At 55.2% G+C, this 26579-nt stretch overlaps 1 protein-coding gene across 2 annotated transcripts; it reads left to right on the forward strand.

Annotated features, from left to right (window-relative positions):
* Positions 1-4439: 4439 nt before the first annotated feature.
* Relt (RELT TNF receptor) lies at positions 4440-26530 on the forward strand. 2 transcript variants are annotated; one of them, XM_004863268.3, is made up of 11 exons: positions 4440-4640; positions 17138-17208; positions 18633-18707; positions 18839-19005; positions 19214-19293; positions 19963-20226; positions 21554-21634; positions 21925-22006; positions 22144-22401; positions 22810-23008; positions 23150-26530. In XM_004863268.3, exons 2-11 carry the CDS (start codon positions 17161-17163, stop codon positions 23195-23197), a joined length of 1302 nt encoding a protein of 433 aa, XP_004863325.1. In that variant the 5' UTR covers positions 4440-4640; positions 17138-17160; the 3' UTR covers positions 23198-26530. The 2 variants fall into 2 exon arrangements, with proteins under 2 accessions (XP_004863325.1, XP_021098966.1); XM_021243307.2 differs by lacking the exon at positions 4440-4640 and adding an exon at positions 16528-16982.
* The last annotated feature ends 49 nt before the right edge of the window (positions 26531-26579 follow it).

Genomic DNA, 26579 nt, shown 5'->3' on the forward strand with positions numbered 1-26579 from the left:
GGGAGGTGGGTACCACTGCTACCCTGTTTCCAGTGAGGAAAAGAAAAGGCCAGAGGTTAAATGCCTTCTTCAAGGTCCCCCTTCTACTGTAGGACAAAATGTGAATTCACATCTGCTTTGCTCAGGTCTCCGTGCCTCATGGAAGAGAGGAAAGGTCGCCATATGGGATGGCTGGGGTCAGGTGAGACAGCCCGAGCAATCACATCTACTCACTCATGAGATGTCTGGCTCATGTTACCTACAGCAACCCTGGGAAGGGTCACCCAGAGGAGGGGAAGGGTCCAGGCCAAAGACCATCTCTTCTTTCCAGGTAGTCCTTTGGGGTAGGGACAGAGAGCAAGGTTAAGCTGGACCATCTGCTTCATGGGGAAGATGAAGCACAGAGATGGCCAGGGACTTACCTGGAATCACATAGGCAGCATTAAGGCTGGGGAAGAGTCAAGCCAAGATGGTTTCATGTGGTCAGAAAAGCCAGGAAGTGACCCTTAGAAACCACGGGAAGCAGAAGGCAAACCAGCCTCAGTACATCAGTCTGTAGATCCAGAGAGCTTGGTAAGAGGAGCAGTAAACTCCCGGGCAAGGGTCCAGGAGTGGATAGAGGACCCAAGGGCCTGAACACAAGCTCAGCCCTGGCACCTCCTCACATGTGACCTGGGGCAAATGCCTGCCCATCTCTGGACCAAGCTGACCTCAGAGCCCTTCACATCTTCTGGATGCCTGCCAAACACCAAGTCTCTCTCTGTCCTCCCAGACTTAAGCCACAGACCAACTGTGGGAAGCTGCAAGACAAAGTGCTATTTTGGACTGAGTTGTGGCCAATGAGGAGCCCTGATCAGCAAAGGCAAGAGCCTGGGCATCTCAGGTGGGTGAGGGTAGATTGCAGAGCTGGACTGGGGAGGAAGACAGCTGGCATCAGGGATCAGTAGGGGCAAGGTCCCCGATGCCAGACTGTGGGAAGGTACCAAGGGCAAGCATTGACCTGAGAAGGGGAGGAGAGGGAACAGATGGGCTCCAGAGCCCAGTTGCCTGGAAGAAGCTGTTATCCCCCATATGGGGTCTCTGCAGATCCACATGAACTCCTGAGTGGGTGAGCTTGTTCTTAGGTGAAGTCATTTGCCGAAGGCCATCGCAGCCAAGGGCAGAACTGGCAATGGCAGTCTTCCGTTGTCCCATTAAAGCATGTATTCCTCCATTTTTCCTGAGATTTCTCTTCTCCAGGCTTCTTAACCTCAAATGCTTCAGCAGCCACCTGCCTCCCTGGGTATAGCTACACACTTCCTGTTCCTTGATCTGTCCATGTTCTGGGTCCAGAGGGTAACTGGACTGCAAGTACGACCTTGGAATCTCAGCACCACTGCCTGCAGTTGGTGGCTCTGGGTTCCTTTTTTAGACCTACCATAGAACCAAGAGACCCTCAACCCTGCCTTCCTGAACACCAGTCAGGTGATCCACTAGGGCCAGGCTCAGGAAAGGTATCAGTGAGAGGGTGGGAGCCCAATGAGGCCAGAGGGGGTCTGGACCTCAGTTCCCAACCCCAGTGGGACTCCAGATCAAGTAGGCTGGAACTTTCAGGCTGAATTGGCTGAATGCAAGCTGAACCTGGGCTTCAGATCCAGATAATCCCAGCTCAGCTCCTGCCCTGACCACAGGCTGACCCCTACTCTGGCCTCCGAGACCCAGGGCTCCCTAGGCTAAGCCCTTCCCCAGGGAGCTAAGGCACATCGTCAGGCAGAGGAGGACCTGCCCTGCTAGGTGTCAGCCTAGGACAGAGCATTGAAATTTAAGTCTGAACCTCTTGTTCCACCAGCCTTGTATAGTTGGCCTTTGGTGTCCATGACTTCTGCATCTTCAGATTCAGTCAACCATTTAGTTAGACTTATGATGGTTGTGTCTGTCCCAAACAAGTACAGACCTTTTCCTTGTCATCATTCTCTAAGCAATATAGTATAACAATACAATACAGTATAACAACTATTTATACAGCATTTACATTGCATTAGGTATTATAAGTAATGTAGAGATTGATTTAAATTTCAGGGGAGCATCTGCATAGGTTTCATGTAAAATTATGCCTTTTTTTTTTTTTTTTTTGGTACTGGGGATCGAACTCGGGTCCTTGCACTTGCGAGGCAGGTGGCAGAACCACTGAGCTAAATCCCTGGCCCTATGGCATTTTATAAAAGGGACTTGAATATCGCAAATTTTGGTATATTAGGGGTTCTGGAATCAATCCCCCATGGATACCAGGGAAGACTTTTTTCCATTTTGAAATTCTAGTACAGCTGGCAGGAGGTGCCCCACTCCCACCAAAGCAGTCACCTGTTCAGATTCCTCACAAACAACCCAACACCCACGGCCCCTGCCTCTGGGTCACCATCATACCTCACCCCAACTTCTTGGGGACTTATGCTATGCCACCTACAATGAAGTGTGGCAGTGCAGGGCTTCTCTGGGCTCACTCTCCTAGCTACACTGTGGGCGATTCAACAAGATAGTCTGAAGGTTTTGAGTTCACCTGAGATGCCAGGATTTTAGAAAGCCTGTGATTCTGACCCTGGGGGTCTCCAAGCTCTGTGAAAAGCTAGCCTTAATCTCTCCTGTGGTGTCCACCCCTCCTTCCTTATCCTCACTGTGAAATAGCCAGACACTCCCAGATGTCCCCAGAAGCTCAGGGAGGGTCACTTCTCGCATGGGCTTGGGAATCAGAGTCAGCGGGAGGAGGACCTAGCCCATCCTGACCACAGATAGTCATTAGGTTCCTTCATAACCCGAGGGGTGCGGGGGTGGGAAGTGTACAGGCTGTGGCTCTGCAGACCTGCCCTATGGAGCCAGCGTGGCCTGGTAGCCTCCTCCTACAAAAACTAGAATGATCTTGAGGCAGCAAGTTTTGGCACCTTAGTTTTCAGATGAGGAACTGAGTTGGGGGAATTTGACCAAAGCCTCCCAGAAAGGTGGTAGTAGAGATGGGCTTGGACCTCCTTTAGGATGTCTAATTAGATCCCAGTGCTCCTTGACCAAAAAGCAGATCCCCATTTGGTTTACTAAGTGTCATATGAAATGCCACTATTTGACTACAGAACTTGGAAATGAGGTATAAAAGGTCCCCTTATCAAGAAAGTATTTCTGGGAATAGAGGGCATCCTGGGCTTCTCTGGCCCCCTCACTGGGGCCCCAGTATTGGCCCTCTCAAGGCTTCCTGTACAAACTAGGATGTGGGCCCCAGGAATAATCCATAACCCTAGGCCTGCCCCTGGCTGCCTGCACTGACAATGGAGGGACCCTGACTCTGACACCAGTTACCTGGAGTTCCCTCTGCCCTTCTCCCACAAGCTGGGCTCAGCTCAGGGAAATGGAAACTTTTTCCCTACCCCCACTCCCCAGGTGTCTAGTTCTTCTGGAATTTCTTGGATCCTGGGAACCTGACCTTTCCTGTCCCTTATGTGGCTCAGATTCTATGACTGTTTTAAACAAACAGCCCTAGCCCATCTATCCCCAACAGACTTACTTACCTTCCTCCACCTCCCTTCACAGGCTGTGATTATCTTGACTCCAGCCAGGCCTCTGTGCAACAGTAGGCCTTCCCTGCTTTCAGAGGTGGTAGAGTCACCTGAGCTCCCTGAATGGTACTGAGTTGGAGACAATTGTTGAGCTGCTACCTCTGGCATTCCCCTTCAAAGAGGGGCAAAGCTCACAGAGCTGGGAATACAATGTGAATAGTGGCCTGGGCTTGTGCAATTTATGCCTCCAGCTGCTGCCCTGCTGGGCACTCTAATGGCTGCCACTGTCGGACAGTTGGTGGAAGGGAGAGAGATGAGTGTGTCATCTGTCTTGCTGGACTAGCTAAGGACTAACTACCCTAGCAGAGAGGGAGATCTGGGCTAGGGCCAGAAGGATGTAGGCTTCTTTTATAGTAGACACCCTTCACAGGGCCTTTTTTCCCCCTCTCCAGCTAGATGAACCTCATCTGACAAGGCAAGTGGGGTTATTCTCTCTGGCCATTCATTTCCAGGTGGCAGGACCCAATCACAATCCAAGATTCCAGTCTCCCTCCACCCCCATTGAATAGGGGGATAGAAGCCAGAGGCTCTCGGCCACCGAGCTATATCCCCCATCCTTTTTAAAAATTTGAGACATAATCTCGCTAAATTGTCCAGGCTGGCCTCTAACTCCTTAACTCAGAGATCCTTTTACCTCAGCCTTCTGAATCGCTGGGATAACAGGCATGCGCCACTGCGACCAGCAAGACTCCTGTCTTTTTACATTGCATTGTGCAACTCCTTTCTTTGTGTAGAGGTCTAAGGGCCCCATCCCAGGTGCGCCCTGGGTCACACTCCTGGCTACTCCTCAGCTCTGCAGTTCCTGGTGAGCTCGAAAGATGGCAACCTAGAGCAGCTTGGCTTGGCCGGAGAGCGAGGCCCTTCGCGGCTCCTCGGCAGGGGGCTCGGGGCTAAGAGCCGGGAACCTGACGTAGGAGGCGGAGCCGGCAGCCGTGACGCGAGAGGCGGGGTCCCGTGCTTCCCGGCCCGGCGGCGATTCATTCAAAAGGCGCGCAGGCTACCTGCGCTGCCGCCTGTGCGCTAGTCCAGCTGGCCCTGGGGGCGGCGTCGGACGCAGGACCAACCTGAAACTGCCGCGTCCAGGTAAGGGGGCACGTGGGGCCCGAAGCCTGGGGCCGCAGTCCGGCCAGCGGGATGCGCCCCTGCCTTCCCGCATCTCTGAGGAAGTTCGCCCGCGCGGCGGATGCGGCAACCGGGGAGCACACTCCCTCCCTGTGCCTTGTCCTGGCGCCCTCCGCGTCTCGGCTCGAGGGCCTCTGATCCCCGGCCTGGGACTGCGTGCCCTGCGCCGCGACTACGGTCCCGGCCTTGCGCATTGTCTGTCGGAAGGTGCGAGGCGGGGAAGTAGCCGAACTTGCAGTGTGAAGGGCGGGCCGAGTCCGGAGCCGCCCCCTGGTTCGAGCAACTTGGACTAAGACCAGGACGGGATGCGGGTCGGGGCAGCGGCGCCTCGGTGCGGCTGCGGCGCGGGGTGCCGGGAGGGGCGCCTCTGAACGGTGTCAGCCCGTGACTGTGGGTGACACGGCGCGTGAGGCGGCTTGGCTCAGGCGAACGTGTGGCCGGGACACTGGGCTGTGACGCGGAGCTGAGCGGGTGACACAGAGGGGCTCTGTGTGTCTGAGACAGGCGGAGGGTGTGTGTGTGTGATTGTGAGAGACCCTGAGTCACTGGGGTCACTGTGTGTGGCCCCAGCAGGGCCAGGACCACTCGTAAATATGAGGGTAAAAGAGAAGAACCCCAAGTGGCTGAGAACTAATAGTATGCTTTTGGGGCCAACCAGTGTCCGTATGTCTGTGCCTCAAGACAATGAGTAAGAGGCAGAAAAGAGGGGTGACCTCGGACACCTTCCAGCAGATGGGAGGACAAGGAAGTTGCGGGGCCAAGGGCCAAGGGTCTCTCCAGGACTATCCCCAAGAAGGCACCCCTCAAGGTTTCAGTTTAGGTAGGGGATGGAACCTGAGGGGCGTGGCCTGGCAGAGGGAGAGGGGGCCACGGCTGGGTGGCATCTCAGCTGAGGGGCCCTGAGGTAGTCTCAGTCTCCACCCCACAAACACTCACACAGTGAAGTCCCTTAGTAACCTGTATTGTCAGTGGGCCTAGGCTCAGTCTCCCCATCCGGACACTGAGGTGTTGGACTGTGAATGGACTGTGAATCATCACTTTGGGATCCTCTATTGTTTTTGGGTCAACTGCCTCTGTTCTCCCTTCTCTCTCTTCAGGCAGAAAGACTGCAGTGGAGGTTGGTGGCAGGCTTCTGTTGGGAACACTGTGGTCCAGGGTCTGTACCTAGGTGCTAGTGCAAGGATTGGAAGCGAAACCCTCCCTGAAACTGGTCAAGATGTCAGACCCAAAAGCTGCCCAGTCCTTGATCCCAGACAGGATCCATGGACAGCATGGGTCCCGAAATCCTAGTCCATAGATGTTCTTTAACCAGACTTGGTTTCTTTGGTTCCCTGGTGGTGGTGGTGGTGGTGGTAGGGTATTGACTTGTTCCCCAGGAATGATCTCTGATCCGGTCAGGGAGGCCAAATTCTTGCTGGAGAACTGGAACAGGGCCCCTTCCCCATCTAGCAAGACCTCTGTGAGGCCCTTACTCTGACATGAGAGTCTATGGGGTTCATGCAGGGTTGGTGGAAATTGGACTCCCTAGCCCAAGAGGTGGCAATGGCAGGGGGTGTGGCACCTGCTGTATGTAGGATCTGGAAGTTCTGTTTTCTGCTGTCATCTGAAAATGTTGATTGCCTTCTGGGGGGTGGAGTGGGCACAGTGCCAGGCTCTGTTCTAAACACTGTATGATGTGCTGTTCTGTTGAATCCTCACAGTGGTTCTATAATGGGACTGTTTCAAAGAAACAGAGGCTCAGAGAAGCGGAGCAGTTTGCCAAGGTCGTGAGAGAGTCAGGACAGTGTCAGGACTGGAACTCAGGTCTTCTGACCCTGTGAGATGCTTGGAGAGGATCATACCTTCTCTTTTTTTTTTGGTACTGGGATCGAACTCAGGTCCTTGTGCTTTTGAGCCAGGCATGGTGTCACTGAGCTAAATCCCCAGCCCTACCACTTTCTTTTTCTTTTCTCTTTTTTTTTTTTTTTGGTACTGGGGATTGAACTTGAGTCCTTGCTCTTGTGCAGCAGGCGGCAGAAACCACTGAGCTAAATCCCCGGCCCCTACCACCTTCTTCATAACTGCTTATGGCTTACCTGGGCTTCCATCTCTCACACGGGTGGCAGGCATGACCTTGCCAGGGTGTTCCATTTTGAGTTCCAAGTGTGATGTGTGTGCACACATGCAGGGAACATGGCAGGTGGGTAAGTTACATGATCTTCCTGTTCTTGCGCTTCCTCCTGCTGGTTATCACCCCCAGCCAGATGTCAGTAGAAAGGCTTGTGTCCTGCCTTCTAGAGTCTGCCCATTGGCCTTGGGAATGTCCACCTGGCTCTGAAGAGTGGAATGAGCAAGCAGCACAGCCCAGGGGTGGCAGGGATAATTGACTTTCACCATATCTGAGAGGCCCCCACCTGCCTCTGCCATTTCTCTAAGGACATTGGTGGGGAGCAGATGGAATGACCTTGAATGGCTGGCTGCTCTGCCCTCTGTGGGCCTCCATCTCCCCATTTTTTCCCAATGTCCCTTCTAGCTCTGACCACTGCCACTGCTTTGCTTAGAACTGAGCCTTGGGGATCAGGTTGTCCCTCGGTCCTCTATGAGTGGAGTTGTGCTTCTTGGGGCTGATGAAAATAGCTGTCTTAGTCTCCAGGGGCTGAGCCCGAGTTATTTTCATCCCCAGCAAAGAGGTGGAAATAGCTCAGGGCCTGGGAGGGGGAGGGAGAAGAAGGGTTAACTTAAGGATTAACCTTCTCTCCTCACCCCAGCCTTGTGGAGGCCCTGAGCTCCAGCCTGTGTCTGCCCACACCCATTCTTTCTAGGAACTTGGGCCTGGGACCTGGTGATAGTTGCTGGAGGGAGGAACCTATATCTGGCCAAGGCTGAGAGACATTGAGGGGCAGTCAGCCTCCCTCCTGCTCATAGGGTTAGGAGTTAGCCAGCAGGTCCTTCTGACTAATCCACATTTTACAAAGAGAGAGACTGAGTTCTGAGACTTGCAGGGACTTACCCAAGGCCCCCTGATCCTTGCTCTTCTGGCTCTTCTCCTCTAGACTGGGGACCCACCTTCTACCCTGGCACTCATTCCCTGGCCGGCTGGGTATGGGCCAGCATGGGAGGTAGGACCAGGACATATCTTCACAAAACCAGGCTGCTCTTACATTCTGGTTCAGTCCTGCTCTCTGTGCTTATACTCTTTCTTTCTTTTTTTTTTTTTTTTTGTCAGTTCTGAAGTTTGAACTCAGGGCCTCACACATGCTAGACAAGCACTCTACCACTGACCTACATCCCTGGCCCTTTTTATTTTTTATTTTGAGGCAGGGTCTCAGGTTGCCCAGGCTGGCCCTATACTTTCAATTCTCCTGCCTCAGCCTCCTGAGTAGCTGGGATTGCGGGTTTGTGCCACGGCACCTGGCTCTAGGCCTAGACTTTTGCACAAACTTCTGTGGCTCTATTTCCAGTCCTTCCACACACTGCCAGACTAAATTCCCTAAAGTAACTTTTGTCTTTTGCCTGCAAAATAGAGTCCGAGCTTCTCATCTTGGCCTTAAAGCCTTTTCCTTCTGACATCTTTTAACTTTTCATCTTTATCTATGCCTCTTGCTGCAAGATACTTCAGTTCTTTGTGTTTTCTATCCCTCCTCCCTTTTGTAGAAACCTCCTGGCCATTCCTGGTTCAACCCAGCCTCATCTCAGCCAGGAAATCCTCTGAGGCCAATGTCAGTTCCTCTTCATTATTGTATCCACCTCCTGGACGTCCCCCTTGTCTCTGGGGTACAGGCACAGGTGTGGGTCACCTGTGACACTGCTCTCCCAGCTGGGTGGTTGACCTAACCAGCAGCCTGCCCTTTCCCATTGCCACATCTGTACTGACACACTCTTCCCCGAGAAAGGGTGATCAGTCCCCTTGCCTGTGTTGGGGGTATAGGAGTTACACTCAGGTCCCATGGCCTGGGGCTGATTGTGTGCTGGGGTTTTGAGGCAAAGACTCAAGGTCACCCTGTGGATATGGGCAAGTTTGGTGCTTGCCATGCCCCTCCTCAGACAAGGCCTTCGTTCTGGGTCGGCAGAGGAAGCTGTCCCTACTGGTGTCCTGCTGTGTGCCAGACCCTGGACTCAGCACTTCCCACAGCAGCACCGATAGGGACCTCTCCTTTCCAGGTTGTTATGGGGGAGCCAAGACTCAGTGGAAGAGAGCAGCCCTAGTTTGCATCACACAGCTGCTGTGCTAGAATCCAACATACTAGCTTTTGCCCTTGCCTGGCCTGGTCTTCAGGTGGGAATTGAGGGTTAGGGGCTTGTCTGACAATTCTGGCATCAGCTTCTGGAGAAGGACTAGTTTGGACTTCTGAAGCAAGAGGACTTATTGATGGGTAGTTCAGCACCTGGCCTGATGAGCCAGGGTACACAAGGGAGCCAGGCCTTTTGCTGGCAGGTGGGAGGAGGGACCAGAGAGGGAGGATTTTGCCTGAGACCACCTAGCAGGGCTAGTGCAGCCCTGTCCCCCACACTCAGGCTTAGTGAGTGCTGGGCAGTTCTAACACCTGCAGTAAGCTGAATTCCTGTGTGACTAGGCCAGTGATGCTGAACTTTTTAGAGCTTTCAATGATAACAAATAGCTGGCTGTGTTATGCCTGCCATAGGTTCACCACCACTGGCCTAGGCTTAGGCTTGGTGCTGCTGGGTAGGGCTAGGTAGCAGAGAGGACAGGAGCTAGTGCTGTGTCCAGCCCTGACATTAAGGCCTCTGAGGCTGCCACATTTCAGCTTCATGCTCCAGAATGTCACCAGTCCTCCAGGCACAGGCATGGAAACCAAAGCCTTGAGAGGGCTTGCAAGACTCCAGTGTCACTGGGATCCAAACCTGGATCTGTCAGCCTTGAAGGCCGGAGTTCTTTCCTGGGCCACCCTGGGAAAGATGAGAGCTCTATAAATAACCTGCCCGTGTGGCTGTGAGAGTGCCCTGGCTGGTTGGCACAGAGGGGCCCTCTCCAGCCAGTTAGAGGCAGGGTCTGAATGTGGTGGAGAGAGGAGAGCAGGGCTTCCAGAAAGAGGGGCTCAAGCACTGCTCCCGTGGGAAGGAACAGGGAGAGCAATAGAGTCTGCAGGGTGCCCAGCCTTCTGCATGGACACAAGCACTGCTTACCTCCCAGGGAGCCTCGCCCTTCCGACAGGGGTCAAAGGAGGCTGAAAACTGATAACCCCTCCCCGACCCCAGCTTCCTGCAGGAGGTTTGATTATAGGAAGTCGCCATTCACCTGTGAACTCTGAGCCCTCCACCATACTGTGGTGTCTGTCACTCATGGACAAATAGGCACAATTGCCCCAATCTACAGAGGGGAAACTGAGGCTTGGGCAGGTGGGACTGAATCCTGACTACTTAATTGTCCCTGCTCAGTACCCCTCCACCTTCCTGACTGTGGCCTTAGCTGGTATGGTGGCAGGGCACCCAGGGTCCTCCCAGGGAGGCCAAGCTGAAGCACTCTTGCCACACCCAGGCTTCTGGGTGATCTTGGCTGGACACTGCTTGGTTCTTTTTTTTTTCTTGCTATTTTATTAGTACATGTTTACAGTACATGCATTTACATTCATCTTGGGGAGTTGGTACCTGTACATAAGACAGCTTGTTTCTTTTTTAAATCCCCTTCCTTCCCCCTCCCACTGCTTGGTTCTTAACTTGGGTTCTTCCACTTAGCCCCTCAGCATCCCAAGGACTGGCACCTCTGTTTGCAGAGAAGGACCTCAAAGTTTAGAGAGGGTAAGTGACCCGCCCAAGGTCACAGAGCCACAGCTTGAGCCCAGGTGGACTCTCCAGAGCCTTGCCTGGCCTTACCCTCTCCTAGCACCCACATCATACACACACTCACCCCAGGCCTCAGCACACATCTGTTGGATAGGGCCTCAGGGGAACCTCTTTCCTAGCACCCCAGGGCTGGGGATTTATCTCAGTGGTGCCTACCTCACAAGGGCAAGGTCCTGAGTTCAGTCCCTGGTACCAGAAAAAAAAAAAAGAGCTTAGCACCCCAAGCCTGGGAGGATTGGAGAATGGAGCCAAGGGGCTGTAGTCTCCCCTCAGTCTCTCCTGAATCCTCTGCCCAAGTCAGCCACATCAGGGCGACTCTAGGCTGCCTGGCCACATTAGTGATGAAGTACTAGATACGTGGCCAGGGCTGGAGGCCAGGGCGGCTTCTTCGAGGGGGAGGTAGCAGTAGCGTGAGCTTGAGCATGAGCGGGGGGCTGTAGTAGGGTATCCCCCAGCCCCTTTCTAGCCCCTTGTTATGCTGTCCTGGGGCAAGGACAGACAGACAGCCCGGGCCTGGCTCATGGTGCTGAGAGGTTGTGGGTAGACTGGAAGCCAGCCTCGTGGGAGCAGCAGGGATGCCAGGCCTGGGGGTGGGGTGGGGAGTACAAGAGTAGTCTGTTGCCTGCTCTTCTCCAAGGTGGGTAAGCCTCCTCCTTGCACTTGCAAGGCAGGCACCGGAACCACTGAGCTAAAGCCCCAGCCCAAGCCTCCTTCTTTGTGATCAGATTGTTACAGGTTACTACTTAGACACCATGAGCCTAAGTTTCCTAACATGTGGAACATAGAACCCTGTGTTTGAGGGCTCAGTGGGACCCAGGCTGGGAATGGGGTGTGCAGCAGGTGTGCTTAGTGAAAGGATGATTAGGGAGCCCCAGCTCTGCCCCAGAGATGACTCTGCTCTCAAACCCCGTCCCCTAGCCCCAGACTCAGCCTGGGGTGGAGGGAAAAGAGCACATCTATATCCTACCCAGACTGGGAGGAGCTGGGTGGGCCAGGTCTGGCCACCTCAGCTCTTTCTTAGTATCAAGGAGCCAATTAGCCCCCTCAGCCCCTCCTGTCCAGCTCACTTGTCTGAGCCACTGAAGCATAGGCCCAGAAGCAGCTGGGAGGTCTTGAGGGGCAGAACCAATTCAGCTCCTGGCATAGTGGCAGAAGGATTAGGGGTCCAGCATTGGAGAGGTACTCACCCCAGGGTGGTGACTGGGAGATCATGGTTCCCCAAGGCTGAGGGTGGGCTGGGAATGGGGGTGCCCTTCTCACCGAATGGCCCTGAGTCAGCCTCTGCACCTCTATGGGTCCCCAGCCCCAGCAGCAGCCCTAGGAAGCTGGGGCTTCACCCTGAGACCTCTCCCCCCGCCCCCTTTTTTTTGGTACCAAGGATCGAACCCAGGTTCTTGTGCTTGCCAGGCAGGCGACAGAACCACTGAGCTAAATCCCCGGCCCCCTAGACCTCTTCCTCTTAATGGGAATTCCCAGACTTTTCCAGTCTTCCTGCTTCTGATAGTTCCCTATGTCCTTTCCTGACAGAGCTGGCAGAGATTGGGACAGCATACAAATGAGTGTGGGTACAGGCAAATTCCAGAGGCCCTGAGAGTACCATGTGGGGACAGAAGTAGTCTGAAGCTCACCTGGTCTTTACAAGAGGCCTTCAGTTGAACCACCTACTGTGCACTACAATTGTCCTAGCCTCTGCCATCAGATGGGCAAACACCCTGAGAACATCTACCTGCCAGGCCCTGGGGAAATGTCAGGGTGGAGGAGGCAGAAATGAGGCAGTCTGGCTCCATCCTTGCTTCAGTACTTACTGCCTGTGTGACCCCCATGAGAGACCTCCCCCAGCCTCACTTTACGCAGGTGTGAAAGAGGAATGTTCATCTCTCTAGGCATAGGGTTAGGCCTGGGTGGGAGTCAGTGAGCAGGCAGTGCCTAGCTACCCTCGTGGCCACCCCTTATGGGTAATGCCCTACTTCAGCCCCAGTTGCCAGGGAACCACTGGGTCTCTGGCTAACCTGGATTTCTCTATTGATGGGCAGCCTTTTTCTTCCTGTCTGGTGCAGCCACTGCTGAGGAAGGCCGGTGTCCAGCTGTGTTTCCAGGCAGCCCTCCTTCTGGACACTGGAGGGAGGTCCGAAGGGCCTCAGAGCTGAGGGCTGGGCAGTAGTACTTGCCTTCACAGTGCCCTCTTGCCCCTTACTTGGCAGGCAGTCCTGTGTACCAGCTGAGATGCAAATCCTTCCTTGCCTCTCCCCACTCTGCTTAACCCTTCAAGCTCCTGTAGCTCCTGGGGAACAATACAAGCTTCCCAGCTTGCAGCTGAGGTTTGGCATGACCTGGGCACTACCCACCAGTCTCCCCAGACTCCTCTCCTCTCCTTTTCGGCATCTCTCTCAGCCCTAGAGACTTAGCATGGTTGATCTGACACCTCTTATGTACCTGGCTCTGCACCAAACACTGTACATCAGTACAAAAGAGAATATTGAGCCAGATGTGGTGCACACCTATAATTCCAGTGCCCTGGAAAGCTGAGGCAGGAGGGTCACAAGCTTGAGCCCAGCCTGGGCAACTTAGCAAGACCCTGTTTCAAAAAAAAGGTTTTTTTTAAGCTTTTTTAAAGGTCTGTAGCTCAGTGCAGAGGCTCTGGATTCAATCCCCAGCACTGCCATATATAAAAAACAAATCTCACTTGAAGAATAGTGAATACTTACTGAGATCTTATTGTGCCAATCCTCTTTTGAGAAATTAATACGAATGCTCTCCTTTTACCCTCCCCATTGCCCTCTGCAGGGTGCTGCACAGCCACAGCCAGCAAAGAGCAGAGCAGGGAGGCTTATGCCCCATCATTTGTCCCCAAGTTAGCTTAGAGCCCTAGACTCAGATTCAAACTCAGCCCTTACTAAGCCCAGCTTCTGGGCTCCTTCAGCAGCCTGCTCTCTCGTCCTCCCTACCCTGGCATAGCTGGCTTGTCTCCTGAAGATACTTTTTCTGCTTCCTACCCCCAAGGCAGCACATACTCGTGGCAGGGAGGGGGATGGGTAAAACAGGGTATTTAATGCTGATGGGGAGGTGTTGTTTGCGGGAGGCTTCCTGGAGGAAGTGACTTTGAGCTGAGCCCCACAGGAAGAGTAGGTGGTGGCCAAGTGAGGGGAGGGGTTTCTGAGCAGAGGAAACAGCAGGTGGCATGCTCAGAAAGAAGCTGAAGTGGCTGGTGAGGGCCGGCAGGGCGCATCAGGGTGACTGACATTCTGAGGGTGGTGGGAGTTGGCCCAGGGCCCTGTCTGGGTGTTAAGACACCTAGGCTGCAGACTAGGGTGCTGTGGAAGCCAGGAAGAGAGTGAGTGGACAGGAGGGATGGGTAGGGCCCTGGGAGATCATGGTGAGTGTACTGGAGGGGAGGGGACATGGCAGGGGCCTAAATCACCCCTGAGGCTTCAGTTCTGAGAAAGGGGAAGCTGCCTGAGGCCTGTGAGGGTGGTGCAGCTTCCTCTTGTAAAAGCCCTTGGGGCTGCTTTTCTAGGCTCCTCTGTCCAGGCTCCAACTGCAGCTTGGGGGCTAGTTGGTTTTTACCCAGGGAATTTCTGGTTCTAATTGTTTGGGCACTTTTTCAGAGGGCTGAGTCTAAGGAAGCCCTCCTTGACATTTTGGTCTGGTCCAGTCTGTTTGGTGGAAGCTTCCTGCTCAAGGCCGGGCCAGGTGCCGAGCTTTGTGGTGAATAAAGCAGACATCCCTGCCCTTCCTGCTGTCTGGTGGGGAAGCAAGCAATAAACAAGTAAGCAGACAAATACTTAATTACAAACCTGCAGCCCAGGAGAAAGGGCTGCTGGGGAGGAACCCTGTGACCTACTTTGTGCCCATTACCCCATTTAAGCCCCATGACCCAGCCTTGCTGAGGAAGATAAACATCCCCATCTTGCAGATGAGGAAACTGAGCCCCAGGGAATGAGGCCTTCAGATCCCATAGGGAGTTGGGGGGAATAGGCAGGGCTAAGAGACTTGAGGGAGGAGTAGCCTCTGAGCTGACTTCTTACTTGGGTAGAATCCTTGGGCCCACTTTTCCCAGCAGTGTGGCTGGAGCAGGAGAGCTTTCTTCTCCTTCTGTCAAGACCTCAGTCTGGCCAGGTGCATCGGCTCGAGGTACCATTCTCCACCATCTGAGCCTCAGTCTCCCCATCTCTGACAGCTGTCCTTCAGAGAGCCCTCAGGAGATGCTGGGCTTTGGGTCCTCACTGACTGCCTGGCCTTGTGGACAAGGCTGCAGTGAGATTGGGACTTCTGGCCCTTGGGCTTCTCTCTGAACGTGCTTTGCAGTCCCCCTCCAAGGCTGTGGCTTAGACACTAGAGGCCTGGGGCAGGGGTCTGAGCAGCGGGTGTGTGCACTTGTGCAATGGACTCTGTTGCCTGACTGGGCAGGTCCAGTGGGGGCTGAGTCTGGGTGAGTGTGGGGGCCGGGGCAGCCAGACTGGAGTAAGTGCCTGTTTGGGGTAATTAGAAGGCGCATAATTAGAAGGCGCAAGGCGCTGGGCGGAGAATGTCTGTGAATGTGCCCGAGTGGGCCTCTCTGGCTAAGTCTGGGCCTCTGGACCCTTACTTTCCTCCTGGAAGTCTCCAGATCGAACTGCTCCATGCCTGTCTGCAGATGAGCAGCTGGACAGCCCCTCCTTTTGGGTTCAGGTCACCCAGCAGGTGCCACTCAGGGTCAGGGGTGTTTCTGGGACTCTCTGTGTGGTTCTGCCTCTTTTTACCTGCTGCCCTGGGGCTGGTGGCAGGCTGTGGGGACAGCCCGAGGACTTGGGGCCGTGGTCAGGTCTGTGGCTTAGAGCCTTTGAAGGACTGGGGTTGAGTCATGGGGACATGGGCTTGTAGGGGGCGGCTGAGCAGGGGAATGACATTGTGGGGCAGAACCTGGAAAGAAGACTTGTGATTGAATTTGAGGAGGGACAGATTGGGGATGAGTCAGAGTATCAGCTGTTGAGCGTTGACTGCCAGATGTGGCCTTCACTTACTCTCCTGGCCTTCCCTGTGGCCGGTTTTCCCCTTGGCCAGCCTGGGCTGGAGAGTGGCTGGCTGCCAGTGACCTGGAGAGTCCTGAGGATGATGTGACTGCTGCCCACCCCCCCTCCCCTGGGTGTAACTCAAGACTGGGCCAGGCCTAGGTCAGGCGGGCAGATCAGTTTCCTTCGCTCCTTTTTCAGGCGGGACCCCCGGCTGCCGGAAGGGAAAGGGGCTCTCATGTGACCTGGAACCTGCTGCAGGCAGCCAGTCTCCCACTGGGCTTAGAATCACACAGGCCAGGGGCCTGGGTCAGTGTCTGGATTTTATGAGGCCCGTGGGCAACCCTTGAGTTTCAGAGGTAGCCTGTGCTGAGGCCTCACATGCATAAGCTCTGCTTCAGTCACACCTCCCTGGTGACCCTGAAACCCAGCCTCTGGCAAATACATCCAGGAACTTCCTCATTCTTCCTCAGTCCCTTCTGTTATCTAATCTGAATCCGTCTTCCTCTTGTCCCCCCTTGTCCATTGGCTGGAGACCTATCTGGAAGCAGCCATGATCTTGGGCTAGGATCAATCACTGAAGTTTCTCTGAAATATCAGGCACACATCTTATCCTCACCCTGCTTTACTTTGTTTCTTAGTGCTTCCTCTCTCTCTCTCTCTCTCTCTCTCTCTCTCTCTCTCTCTCTCTCTGGGTACAGGGGATCAAACTCAGGATCTTGTGCTTGTGAGGCAGGTGCCGGAACCACTGAGCTAAATCCCCGGCCTGCTTCCCACCTCTCTTAATCTGCCATTTGTGTTCCCTAGGATGATGCTCCCTGAGAACAGGGCCCTCGTCTGTTTTGTTCATGCCTGGTGCCTAGTACCAAGGGATGTAGGAACATAGGAGGTACTGGAGAGGCGAGTGGAGGCAGGACTCTGGCTGCCATGGCTACCGCCTTCCTGCAGGTCTGCCGTGGCACCAGGCAGGCAGGGATGCAAGTGGACATGTCCCCCCAACCCTGGGGGACCAGGCCATGGAAGGACCAGGCCTGTGATGGAGTGGGAGGGAGTGGGGAGGGAGGATGGGATAGAAGCTGTAGGAACCCGGTTCAGCTTTGATTCAGCTTTTGGGAAAGCTAGAAAAGCTTCCAGAAAGAGGCCTTGTGTTGGGCTGTGGGGGTGGGGATGCGCAAGGGCCTTCCTTGTGCAGAACCAGCAAGAGTGAAGGTGGAGGAGCAGGAGAGGCAGCAAGCTTGCAGACCTGTGAGAGTCCTGGCTGGCAGGAGCCTGAGAGCTGCAGAGGGAGCAGAGAGGTGAGGGCTAGGGTGCTGTAATCCTCTCAGCCTGGCCCCGGACCTCCCCACACTTCCTTCCTCCCTCCAAGCTCCCTTGCTGATGCTGCAGGGCACCTGGCTGTTTATGGGAGGGGAAGGAAGTCCTTCCTCCTCCGGGAACCCTCCGCATCCTGCAGAGCCCTCTGGCTGCCCTGCCATCCTGGTCTGTCCTGTGAGCTGACCCCAGACATGCAGCCCCTGGCTTGCATCTGAAGGAGGTAGGGTGAGCCACCCCATACCCCCATGCTCTGCCTGCCCAGCAGCACCTTGCAAACTCTTTGTCAAGTCCTGTCATGCTGAAGGTGGCCTGGGGCCACAGCAGCTGCCTGCCTGACCCCACTGCCTACCTCAATCTCCCTATCTTCTGCCCTAGGCCAGTGATCACTCTGGGGCCTGATGATGAAGCTGAGCCCACTGTGCTGGCCTCTGTCTTGCCTCTTTTTGGTAAGTTTGGGTGGCCTGGGAGAAGCCAGAAGAACCCAGTTGTCCAAAGCCCCACACCCAGCCCTCCAGGGATTCTGCTCAGGAACCAGGTGCTGGGGTGAGGTGTGGCTTCTTAACTCTCACTGGGAAGAATATGAGACTGCTGGACCCTAGGAAGTACCTCCACATCCCCCCAACATGAGATGGTAACCAGGTGGGAAGGCCATGGTATCCGAGAGGGGGACCCTGATTTCCCAGCTCATCCCCACGCAGGCCAGGCAAAGGGCAGAAGGAAGGACTTGCTGATATTTCTAGGCAAGGGGGCCATGGTTGACAGCAAGGTGCCTGACAGCAGGCAGGTCTGGGGACAGAGACCAGCCAGAAGGTGGGACATGGAGGAAGTTGAGCCAAAGAGGCTTGGGATGTGGAGCATTTCAGTGCTGGGGTTAAATCTGTATTGGTCTAGGGACCCTAGATTGCAGCCAGCACTAAGGATCAGGCATGAGTCAGAATCAGACCACCTGCACCTTACAGACTTGTACCCTCGGCTGGTGCTTTAGAGTCTAGTCTGGGATCTTCTTTCTGCTAAACCCCAGGGAGGGGTGGGCCTTGGGCAGGAGACCTTTCAGTTTTAGCAGGTTTGGGGAGTCAGCTTTGGAGATCCCCAGTTTCACCTCCAGGGCAGCTGGGTCTGTGCTGTGACTGGTGCCCCCCAACCAGTTTGGGTCCCATAAGAGGATGGGATCCCCATAGCAGGAGTTCAGGGAAGACAGTTCACACATGTGGACTGAGTGGGGAACAAAAGAGAGAGCTGAGGGAGCTCCTCATGGAAAGGGCTGAAGGCACCCATTGAGAACACCCTTCCTTTTCAATGTGGCATACTCAGTTTGGGTATGGGGGTGTGAATGGGACAACCTTCCCACAGGGGATGGTCAGAGGAGGATGTGGTCTCAGAGACGGCAGCCCGGGGCTTAGAATAGTAAGTACCAGCTGTAGACTTGGCTCCAGGGATGATAAACAGAGGCTGGCTAATGACATAGCCAGCTGTGACGGGTGGGGGTGGCATGAAGAGGACAAATCTGAGTGAAGAATTCAGAAGCATTTCCTCATCATCTGCTTGGTCAGCTGAAAGGGGTATAACTCAGAGACCCAGGGATTTGAGGTCCTGATCCCTTGTCTGGTCCTTTCCAGAGTTTTCTAGAAGCAGGTAGGATTCTCACCATACCCAGGCACTGGTTATATTTGGGACAGGGCAGATTTTCCTGGCAGTGTGAGAGATCGAGGTTAGAAGAGTGACCCTGAAGCCTGAAGGGGGGAGAGAGGTGGCCCTGTGTGGTCAGTGATCCCCACACTCAGGGCCTCAGGAAGTACACAGTGGAAAGATGACCCCAAAGACCCCTACAGCCCACACTTTCTATCCCTCAACATGTTCCTGCCTGTTTCAGCTGCTGTCCTGGGCTCTGGCCACTCCAACATCAACGACTCTTTGGCAGTGCCCACCTGGGGAGGAGCCTGAGCTGGTGAGCATTGTGCTGCCCATCTGCCCTGACCTGGGAAGACTCCTGAGGGCCAGCGGTGGAGTCCAGGCCTGGCTTCCCCAGGGACCTCTGCTCTGGCTCCTGGCCTTGTTCTTACCCTTTCTCTCCCTCAGGACCCGGGCCAGGGCACACCATGCAGGTCCTGCCCCCCGGGCACCTTCTCAGCCTCCTGGGACTCCAGCCCATGTCAGCCCCATGACCGCTGCAGCCTTCGAAAGCGGTTGGAGGCCCAGGCAGGCACCACGACTCAGGATACTTTATGTGGAGGCTGCCAGCCTGGGTGAGCACAGCAGTGGGAGGTGGGAGGCTCATGCATGGGAGGCAAGGGCCCTGGATCCAGCCTCATTCCACACTGAGCAGGCTTCAGTCTTCCCATCCATGAAATGGGACAAGGCAGTACCATTGAGGGTGCAGGAAGGAATCCAGACTCTTAAGGACAGTTTTTTGGAGAAAATTCTGGACTTGAGTGACATCTTCCCTTCCTGCAGATGGTTTGAGCCTGGGGGGGTCCCCCCTGTTCCATGTCAACCATGTTCCTGGGCACCTCTGAGTATTCATGGCTGTGATGGTGAGTAACAGATTGGGAGTGTGTGGGAGGGGTCCAGTGAGCTGAGCCCAGGAGCCCCACAGTGCTCATGTGGGACAGTGGGATCCTCTGGAGAAGGGTGGGCAGCAGGAGGGTGTCCTGAGGCTACGGTCAGTGGAACACCTTGTTTCTGAGTGACAGAGACCATCCAGCAGGTGGCAGCCATGGTTAGGGGTTTGGGAGTTCACAGCCTGACCAGTTCTCTCCATGTGAACTCTACAGATGGATAGGAGCATGTGCACACTCACTCTGACACACATACACACATACATACATACATACATACATACATACATACATACAGCTGCTCTCAGGCTGAGCCCCTCGCCTCTGAAGCAGCTGGTTCATGGACCAGGCCACGGGGTTGCGGGATGTCCCTAGGCCAGGGCATGTGCCACCTGTTACTGTGTTTGCATTCCTCATGAAAGCCTGAGGGTGTCATGATAACTGATCCGGTGGCCAAAAAAGAAGGAAAGGAAGGGCCCTGAGCTGGCCTTTGTCTCCTGAGGTGGCCAGTGGGAGCCGCCAGGGCACATCACCTCTTCCTCTACCTAACACCTCCTCCACTAACTGGGACCCAGGGCCTCTGCCTCTCTGTAAGTGTCCGTTTCTCTCTGCCTTGGTCTTGCCTCTGTCCGTTGTGGTGCTCAGAGTGGGGGCGGCGGGCTCGACGTGGTGTGGAGGTGGCGGCAGGAAGTGGTGGTGCCAGCAGCAGTGAGACGAGGCAGCCTGGAAACGGCACACGAGCAGGTGGCCCCGAAGAGACGGCTACCCAGTACGCGGTGATTGCCATTGTGCCTGTCTTCTGCCTCATGGGGCTGCTGGGCATCTTGGTGTGCAACCTGCTCAAGCGGAAGGGCTACCACTGCACGGCCCACAAGGAGGTTGGACCCACCCCCGGCAGTGGAAGCAACGGTGAGGCCTGCCCTGGTGTCAGGTGGGAGGGTGGGGAGCGAGGACTGGCTGGGCCCCAAGCCAGCATGGAGGCTGCCAGAGGGAAACTCCTGGCTGGGGTCTGACTGGAGAGGCCTGCAGAGGACTCCTCAAGAGGTGCCCTGGAGGTGCTGCTGCCACCTAGGAGCCCTAGAGGAGACAGCCACAGACTGACAGAGTGGGAGGGAGGGGAGGGGCTGAGCTGGGGGATCATGGACAGAGAGCAGGGGCAGGACAGCTGGTTAAGTGGTGGTGGTGGAATTTCCACCCCGGGTAAGGCCTTCCCTGCCTAGCTGTGACTTCTGGACTCCCTGGGGGCTACAGTTGTATGTGTGATTCAAAGGTTGTAAGGCCTTTGAAGTACTGAAGGGATCTCTGACCTCTGGCCTGAAACTGGAGGAATGCCCTGCGGCAGGAAGGCTGGCAACCTGAGGGGCTCAGGTTGCAGCTCCAGGCTAGGGTTTGAGTTACAAGTCCTGGAACCAGAGGAGTGGAATGTTCTTCCACCCCTACCCCAGGGACCCAAGCCTCTGTCTTCCCCACCAGACCAATTTCCCCAGAAGGGCTGGGACCCCACATACATATACGCTGCCCTAGGCCCATAGGATCTTTCTGGCCAAGTCCAGGGTGAAGTGACATCTCCAGTGCCAGCCGTCCAGGCTGTCTGGGACTGGCAGAGCCCCTTCCAACTCCTGATGGTGAAGTCTGGAGGAGGGTAGGAAGGGGCAGGAGCTGCAGGCAGGTGGTGCAGGGCTGTTTTGCCTGGGACAGTACTTGTTTTCCTAGCCTAGAGACTTTGTAACTGTTGGCTGCTTCCTGGGGTCAAGTTCTGGGAGAGCCTCCTGCTGGGCTCAGAATGGAATTATAGTGGTCCATTCTCACACCCTTGAGGTTTGGGCCCAAAGCTGACCAATGGCCCTCAGTTAAATAGTTCCATGGTCAGGGTGGTATGCAGGGAGGTAATGGTCCTGGAAGGGCAGTTTGTTGTAGACATTGGGAGTTCTCCCTGAAACCAAGAAGGGGCCATCCCAGAAGAGGCTGACAGTCTCTAGCCTCCACAGTCTTCAGGGACTGTGGGGTTCAGATGCCCCTGAAACCACTAAGAATCGGGGGCTGTTGTGTAAGGAGTGACGTGGGCTGTAAAGGTGACCAGTGGGCTTCTCTGAGCCATATCTGTTGCCTGAACACACATGGCTCCTACTCTGAGGAAGGCCTGGGGCGCCCTCTGCTGGCAAATTCTGGTGTAGTTTGGGAGCCCAGAATCCTCCCACCCTCTCCTCTAGGATCATGGTCCTCTGCTTTTCCCCAGGGATCAACCCTGCCTACAGGACTGACGACGCCAATGAGGACACTATCGGCGTCCTGGTGCGCCTGATCACAGAGAAGAAGGGTGAGAGGAGGGTCTGACCCATCCCAGTGCCCAAGAGCGGAAGGTCTCCTCTCAGAGCCTGTGAACAGGCAGGTCACCCTACTCTGCCCTTCCTGCACTGGGACCTCAGGCTGGCCTGGTGCTCTGACCTATGTGCCACCCCAGGTGTCTGGGCTTGCTGGATTTGGGGCAGAGGAAAAGGCTCACAGCCCAGGCTGGGGACGGGGTGGGTAGGTGAGGGGTTCTCTCCTGGGGCAGGGTGGTGGGCTCCCATCATGTCAGAGCAGGGATCTGACCACAGCTGCCCACAGAGAATGCGGCAGCCTTGGAGGAGCTGCTGAAAGAATACCACAGCAAACAGCTGGTGCAGACGAGCCACAAGCCTGTGCCCAGGTGAGAGGGGGAAGGTCCTCAGCCCATAGCTTCCCTCCGGGGGCTCCCCACCCTGGAGTCTCTTCTGTCCCACCTCTGTCTGCTGGTCTCCTGGACCTGGCCTGCCCTAGTGACTGCGCCCCTGTGCCTTCCTGCAGGCTGCCACCGGCCTCCCCCAGTGTGCCACACATCTGCCCACATCGCCACCACCTCCACACTGTGCAGGGCCTGGCCTCACTTTCTGGCCCCTGTTGTTCCCGATGTAGCCAGAAGAAGTGGCCTGAAGTGCTGCTGTCCCCTGAGGCTGCGGCTGCCTCCACTCCAGCTCCCAGCCTCCTGCCTAACCTGGCCAGAGCTCCCAAGGCCGGGGCCAAGGCAGGACGTCAGGGCGAGATCACCATCTTGTCTGTGGGCAGGTGAGGTAGACACCGGTGCAGCAGTGTCACAGGAAATGTGCTGGCTCATGTCCAGCCCTGAGCCCCTTGTTCCGTGGTGGCCATGCTCTTTCTGGGCCTCTGGGCAGAGTGGGTGGCCAGAGGAAAGTCAGGACTTCCGAGCTGTGCTGTCTCACTTGGAGCTCTTGGGTCCCCAGGATGCAGAGTCTTGGCCCCCACCACACCTCGGGCCTCACAGGCCAAGGTCTGTGCATGTGTAACCTAGAGTTGGGGTGCTGGGGGCTGGGCACAAACAGCAGAGTGAAGCCTTTCTCTGTGGGGGGCTGAGACTTCATCCCTGAACTTCTTCTGTGACCCTGGCAGGTGCTGCCCTCTCTGTACCTCAGGTTCCCCTCTAATGGGGAATGGTTGCACCACCTCCCCTCTTAGGTTCCGTGTGGCTCGAATTCCTGAGCAGAGGACAAGTTTAGTGGCACCTGAAGTGAAGACCATCACAGAGGCTGGGCTGTCTGTAGGTGATCTCCCTGACTCCCCACAACCTGGACTCCTACCTGAGCAGCGGGCACTGCTGGGAAGTGGTGAAAACCACACTAAGTGGCTGAAGCCCCCAGCAGAGAACAAGGTCGAGGTGAGGTCTGGGAAAGGTTCCTGTTAGCACCTGACTGAAGGCAGAATAGGGCAGAGGGCAGGGGACTCTGGGCAGGGGCCACTTTCCTGGAGCCCAGAAGCCCTCTTGATTCCCCTCTGGTCGCTCACCCCTGTCTCCCAGGAGAACCGCTATGTGGTCCGGCTCAGTGAGAGCAACCTGGTCATCTGAGGGACTGTCTAGTCTGAGGACTCTCAGCCTTGCCCTGGGAGGTCCCCAAGACTTCCTGGAGGAGGCAGAGCTGCAGCTGGGACTGTGAGGACCAAGAAGCAATGACCCAGTAGACACAACAGCAAAGGTCACAGCCTGGTGGTGGGACCGCCCACCCCAGTGAGGAGGCAGGCAGTCGTCGCGTGCCGTGTGCAGATCAAGAGCCTTGTCCCTGTCCCTGTTGCTCCAGTCCCTCGCCTGCAGGATGCCCTAACCCTGTGCCTGCCCGGGCCACATCCTAGGAGCCCACTGTACCACCAGGAGTCTTGGCTTGGTGGAAAGGTGGCACCCATACCTGGTGCCCTAGCACCACCACTTGGTGACTGGCCACCCCTGCCCGTGTCCAGGGCCCTAGAGCAGATGTGCCTCCCTCCTCTTCCGGCAGGTCCTGTGAAGGGAAAGGACAACAAAAAGCCCTGGGCTAGGAGACTGAGTTCCTGGGTTCTAATCCTGGGCATGTCCCTGGCCATCACTGAGCCCAGTTTTCTTGACTGTGAAGTGGGGAGAAAACATCTCAGGACCCAGGGCTCCTTGCAAGTTCTGGGCTGGGTCCTGCTGGGGGAGAGCTTGACTCTGCCACCCCTCCTCTTAGTAGCTTTATCTGGCCCATTTTTGCTGCTTTCTGCCTTCAAGGCTCCCATGGGGCTGTCCATCCATGGCTCTGCCTACAGATGGGGCTGAATGCATGTGCCTGCCCCCACCTGCTGTTTTTAACGAAACTGAAAAACTGACTTGACTTGGGCTAGGCTGTGGCAGAACCCTGCCTGCCGTGCTCCCCCAAGGTCCCCAGAGCTTCCGGGAGAGCACTGGTAGGGCTGGTGAGTGCCTCTAGCCTCAGTGGTTTCCATTTCCCTGTGGCAGTGTGTCTCCAGAGCCTGGATAATGTAGGGGACTGCAGCCCAGCTCCGTCTGTCTACTCTGCCTCAGCCACCTGGTTATTTATGTGGGGCCGTGCAGGCACGGACCACTGCCCACTCCCATTTATTTATTAAACTTACAGTTGTCCTGCCCTTGCATCTCCATCCCCATCCACTTGTTGAATAATAAAAGGTGGGAAAATGGTGTCATGAGGAGCTTCTTTTTCCTGTGCCCCTTCCCAAGCCCCGTCTGGTCAGCGTGTACCACCTGGGCCCTGTTCTGCCCGGCTGGATGCTGCATACACTGTTCCTCCCCAGTGCCTGGGGGACACTGGCCAGGGGAGGCCCCTCTCCCCATCTGGTTTCCACTGAAGTCTGGAGAGGCAGGTCTGGCCAAGAATATGACTTGTGAACCAACCTCACAGGTGATTTAAAGTTTTCTAGTCACAGTCCAAGAAGTATAAACAGGTGGACTTAATTTTAGTATGTTTTAACCCAGTATATCTAAAATGCTTTCACTGTAATACGAAATCAGCATAAAATTACAAATGAAGTTTTTCGGGGGGGGGCTTTAGAATCTGCTGTGTACCCTTTTTCTTGTGACAAGGTTTCCCTGTAGAGTTTAGGCTGGTCTTGAACTATGTAGCTCAGGCAGCCCTCAAACTCAGTAATCGTCCTGCCTCAGCCTCCCAAGTGCTGAGATTACAGGCAATGGCACCACACCCAGCTGTATTTTATGCATGATCTAGCATATATCAAGGGCTTAAGAGGTGCAAATGGCTGTCGTGATGGACACATCTTGCTCTAGAGGAAGCAATGGCATTGAACCTGGGAGGAGTGGAAGTGAGGGAGACTCAGGGTTGGAGAGCATGGGAAGGGGGGATATGTTCCATGGAGAGGGAACAGCATATGCAAAGGCCAAGCCAAGGGTGGTGATGTGGGCTTTGTGTCCAGGAACCTCCGCAGTGGTTAGGAAGGGAAGAGCCTGACCCATCAGCTCCCTCCTGGCCACTGCAGTGCAGGAGCTATGAAGCTGGGCACCTTGAGGAAGCTGGTGGCAAGAAACAGATCTAAGAGGTTCTTTGGACAGACTTGCTAGGGAACTCTAGGGGTTGGGCTTCTTTACCAGATATGAGGCAAGGGCCACCTGGGTGGGGTAACCAGCAGGAGCAGTCCTAGGGACACTTTGACAGCCCTGGTGATGTTCTGAGGCATCTGGGTGTGAAAGCCAGGAACTGTAAGCAGACATAAGTAGTGATGAGAATACCCACCAGCACTCGGGTGGGCATTTATGTCAGGACTGGGCAAGAGGGAATACATCTCAGGGAAAGGCCTAGGGCAGATCCCACTTAGATAAAGCATTAACAGCGAGGCCCCCCTGAAGAAAACCAGGAGAGGGTTGGGTCCTGAAGGCAGAGGATGTTGCAAGATCAGGTGCTGCAGTGGGGCCAGGACTACTGTGTGCTGTGGTAGAGACGGACTTGGGGCCATCTCCCGGGAGCAGTGAGGACAGGGCCAGGTCTAAGTGGCTTGAGGGAGACAGGCCTGTGCAGAACCCTGGTTGTGCCAGGCCATGGCTGATGGGGCCTTAGGTTCTGAGAGAGATGGTTTTTAATTAAGTCAAAGCTTCTTTGGTGTTTGGTGTGTTGTCTAAAGATGGAAGAGCATGACACCTGTAAGTGCTATTGGCCCTCCTATGGAAGAGCTGAAGAGCCAATAAGAGAGTGACCCTTGATGGAACTGAGGTGTCGAGGTTTCCGGAGCCAGCCTACCTGCAGAGTGGACCAGCTGAGTATGCTGAATTCCAGGAGCCGTGGTGTGGGCATGTGGAACGTGAAGTGTGGGGCCAGGCCCTGGGAAGGAAAGCTGGACAGACCCAGAGAGAGAAGCCTGGACAAGGGTGCCACTCGGAGGGGATGCAAAAGATTCAGATGTTTAGGAGGTAAAACTGACAGCACTTGATGACTGCTCGTATGAGGCCCTGTGGTTTCTACTGTCCTCTTCTTGTAACTACAAACCACCAATTCCCCATGGCCAAAGGGACTGGCTGTCACTAAGCCAGAGGACATAAGAGCACCTGCTTCCTGTGGTTGCATTGCCATTAGGTATCCTTGCTGTGGAATTTCTATCCATTTCAGCCCTGGCAAACGCTTTGAAAAATCCACGCTTTAAGAAAGTCCCTCCTTGGTGGGGAAGAACATGGGCCTTAATATGCCAGGGTTCTGGAGCCAGACCAAGTATGAGTTCCATCTCTGCCCACCAGCTTTGTAACCTGGCCAAGGTTCTCACCCTCCTTGGCTCCCCCATCTTAAGATGGGGCTGACAGGTCTTAGCTAAAAGCGAGTTACAAGAATAAGGGTTAACAAGCACAACCAAGTGGCTTTCAATAGATGGCAGGATCTTGTTTTATTTATTTCTTTTTTTTTTTTTGGTACTGGAGATCGAACTCGGGTCCTTGCGCTTGTGCAGCAGGCGGCGAAACCATT

This window comes from Heterocephalus glaber, unplaced genomic scaffold (assembly GCF_053883595.1).
Source record: "Heterocephalus glaber isolate CG9 unplaced genomic scaffold, H.glaber_assembly_v1.0 deba00001428, whole genome shotgun sequence".
Taxonomy (NCBI): Eukaryota; Metazoa; Chordata; class Mammalia; order Rodentia; family Bathyergidae; genus Heterocephalus; species Heterocephalus glaber.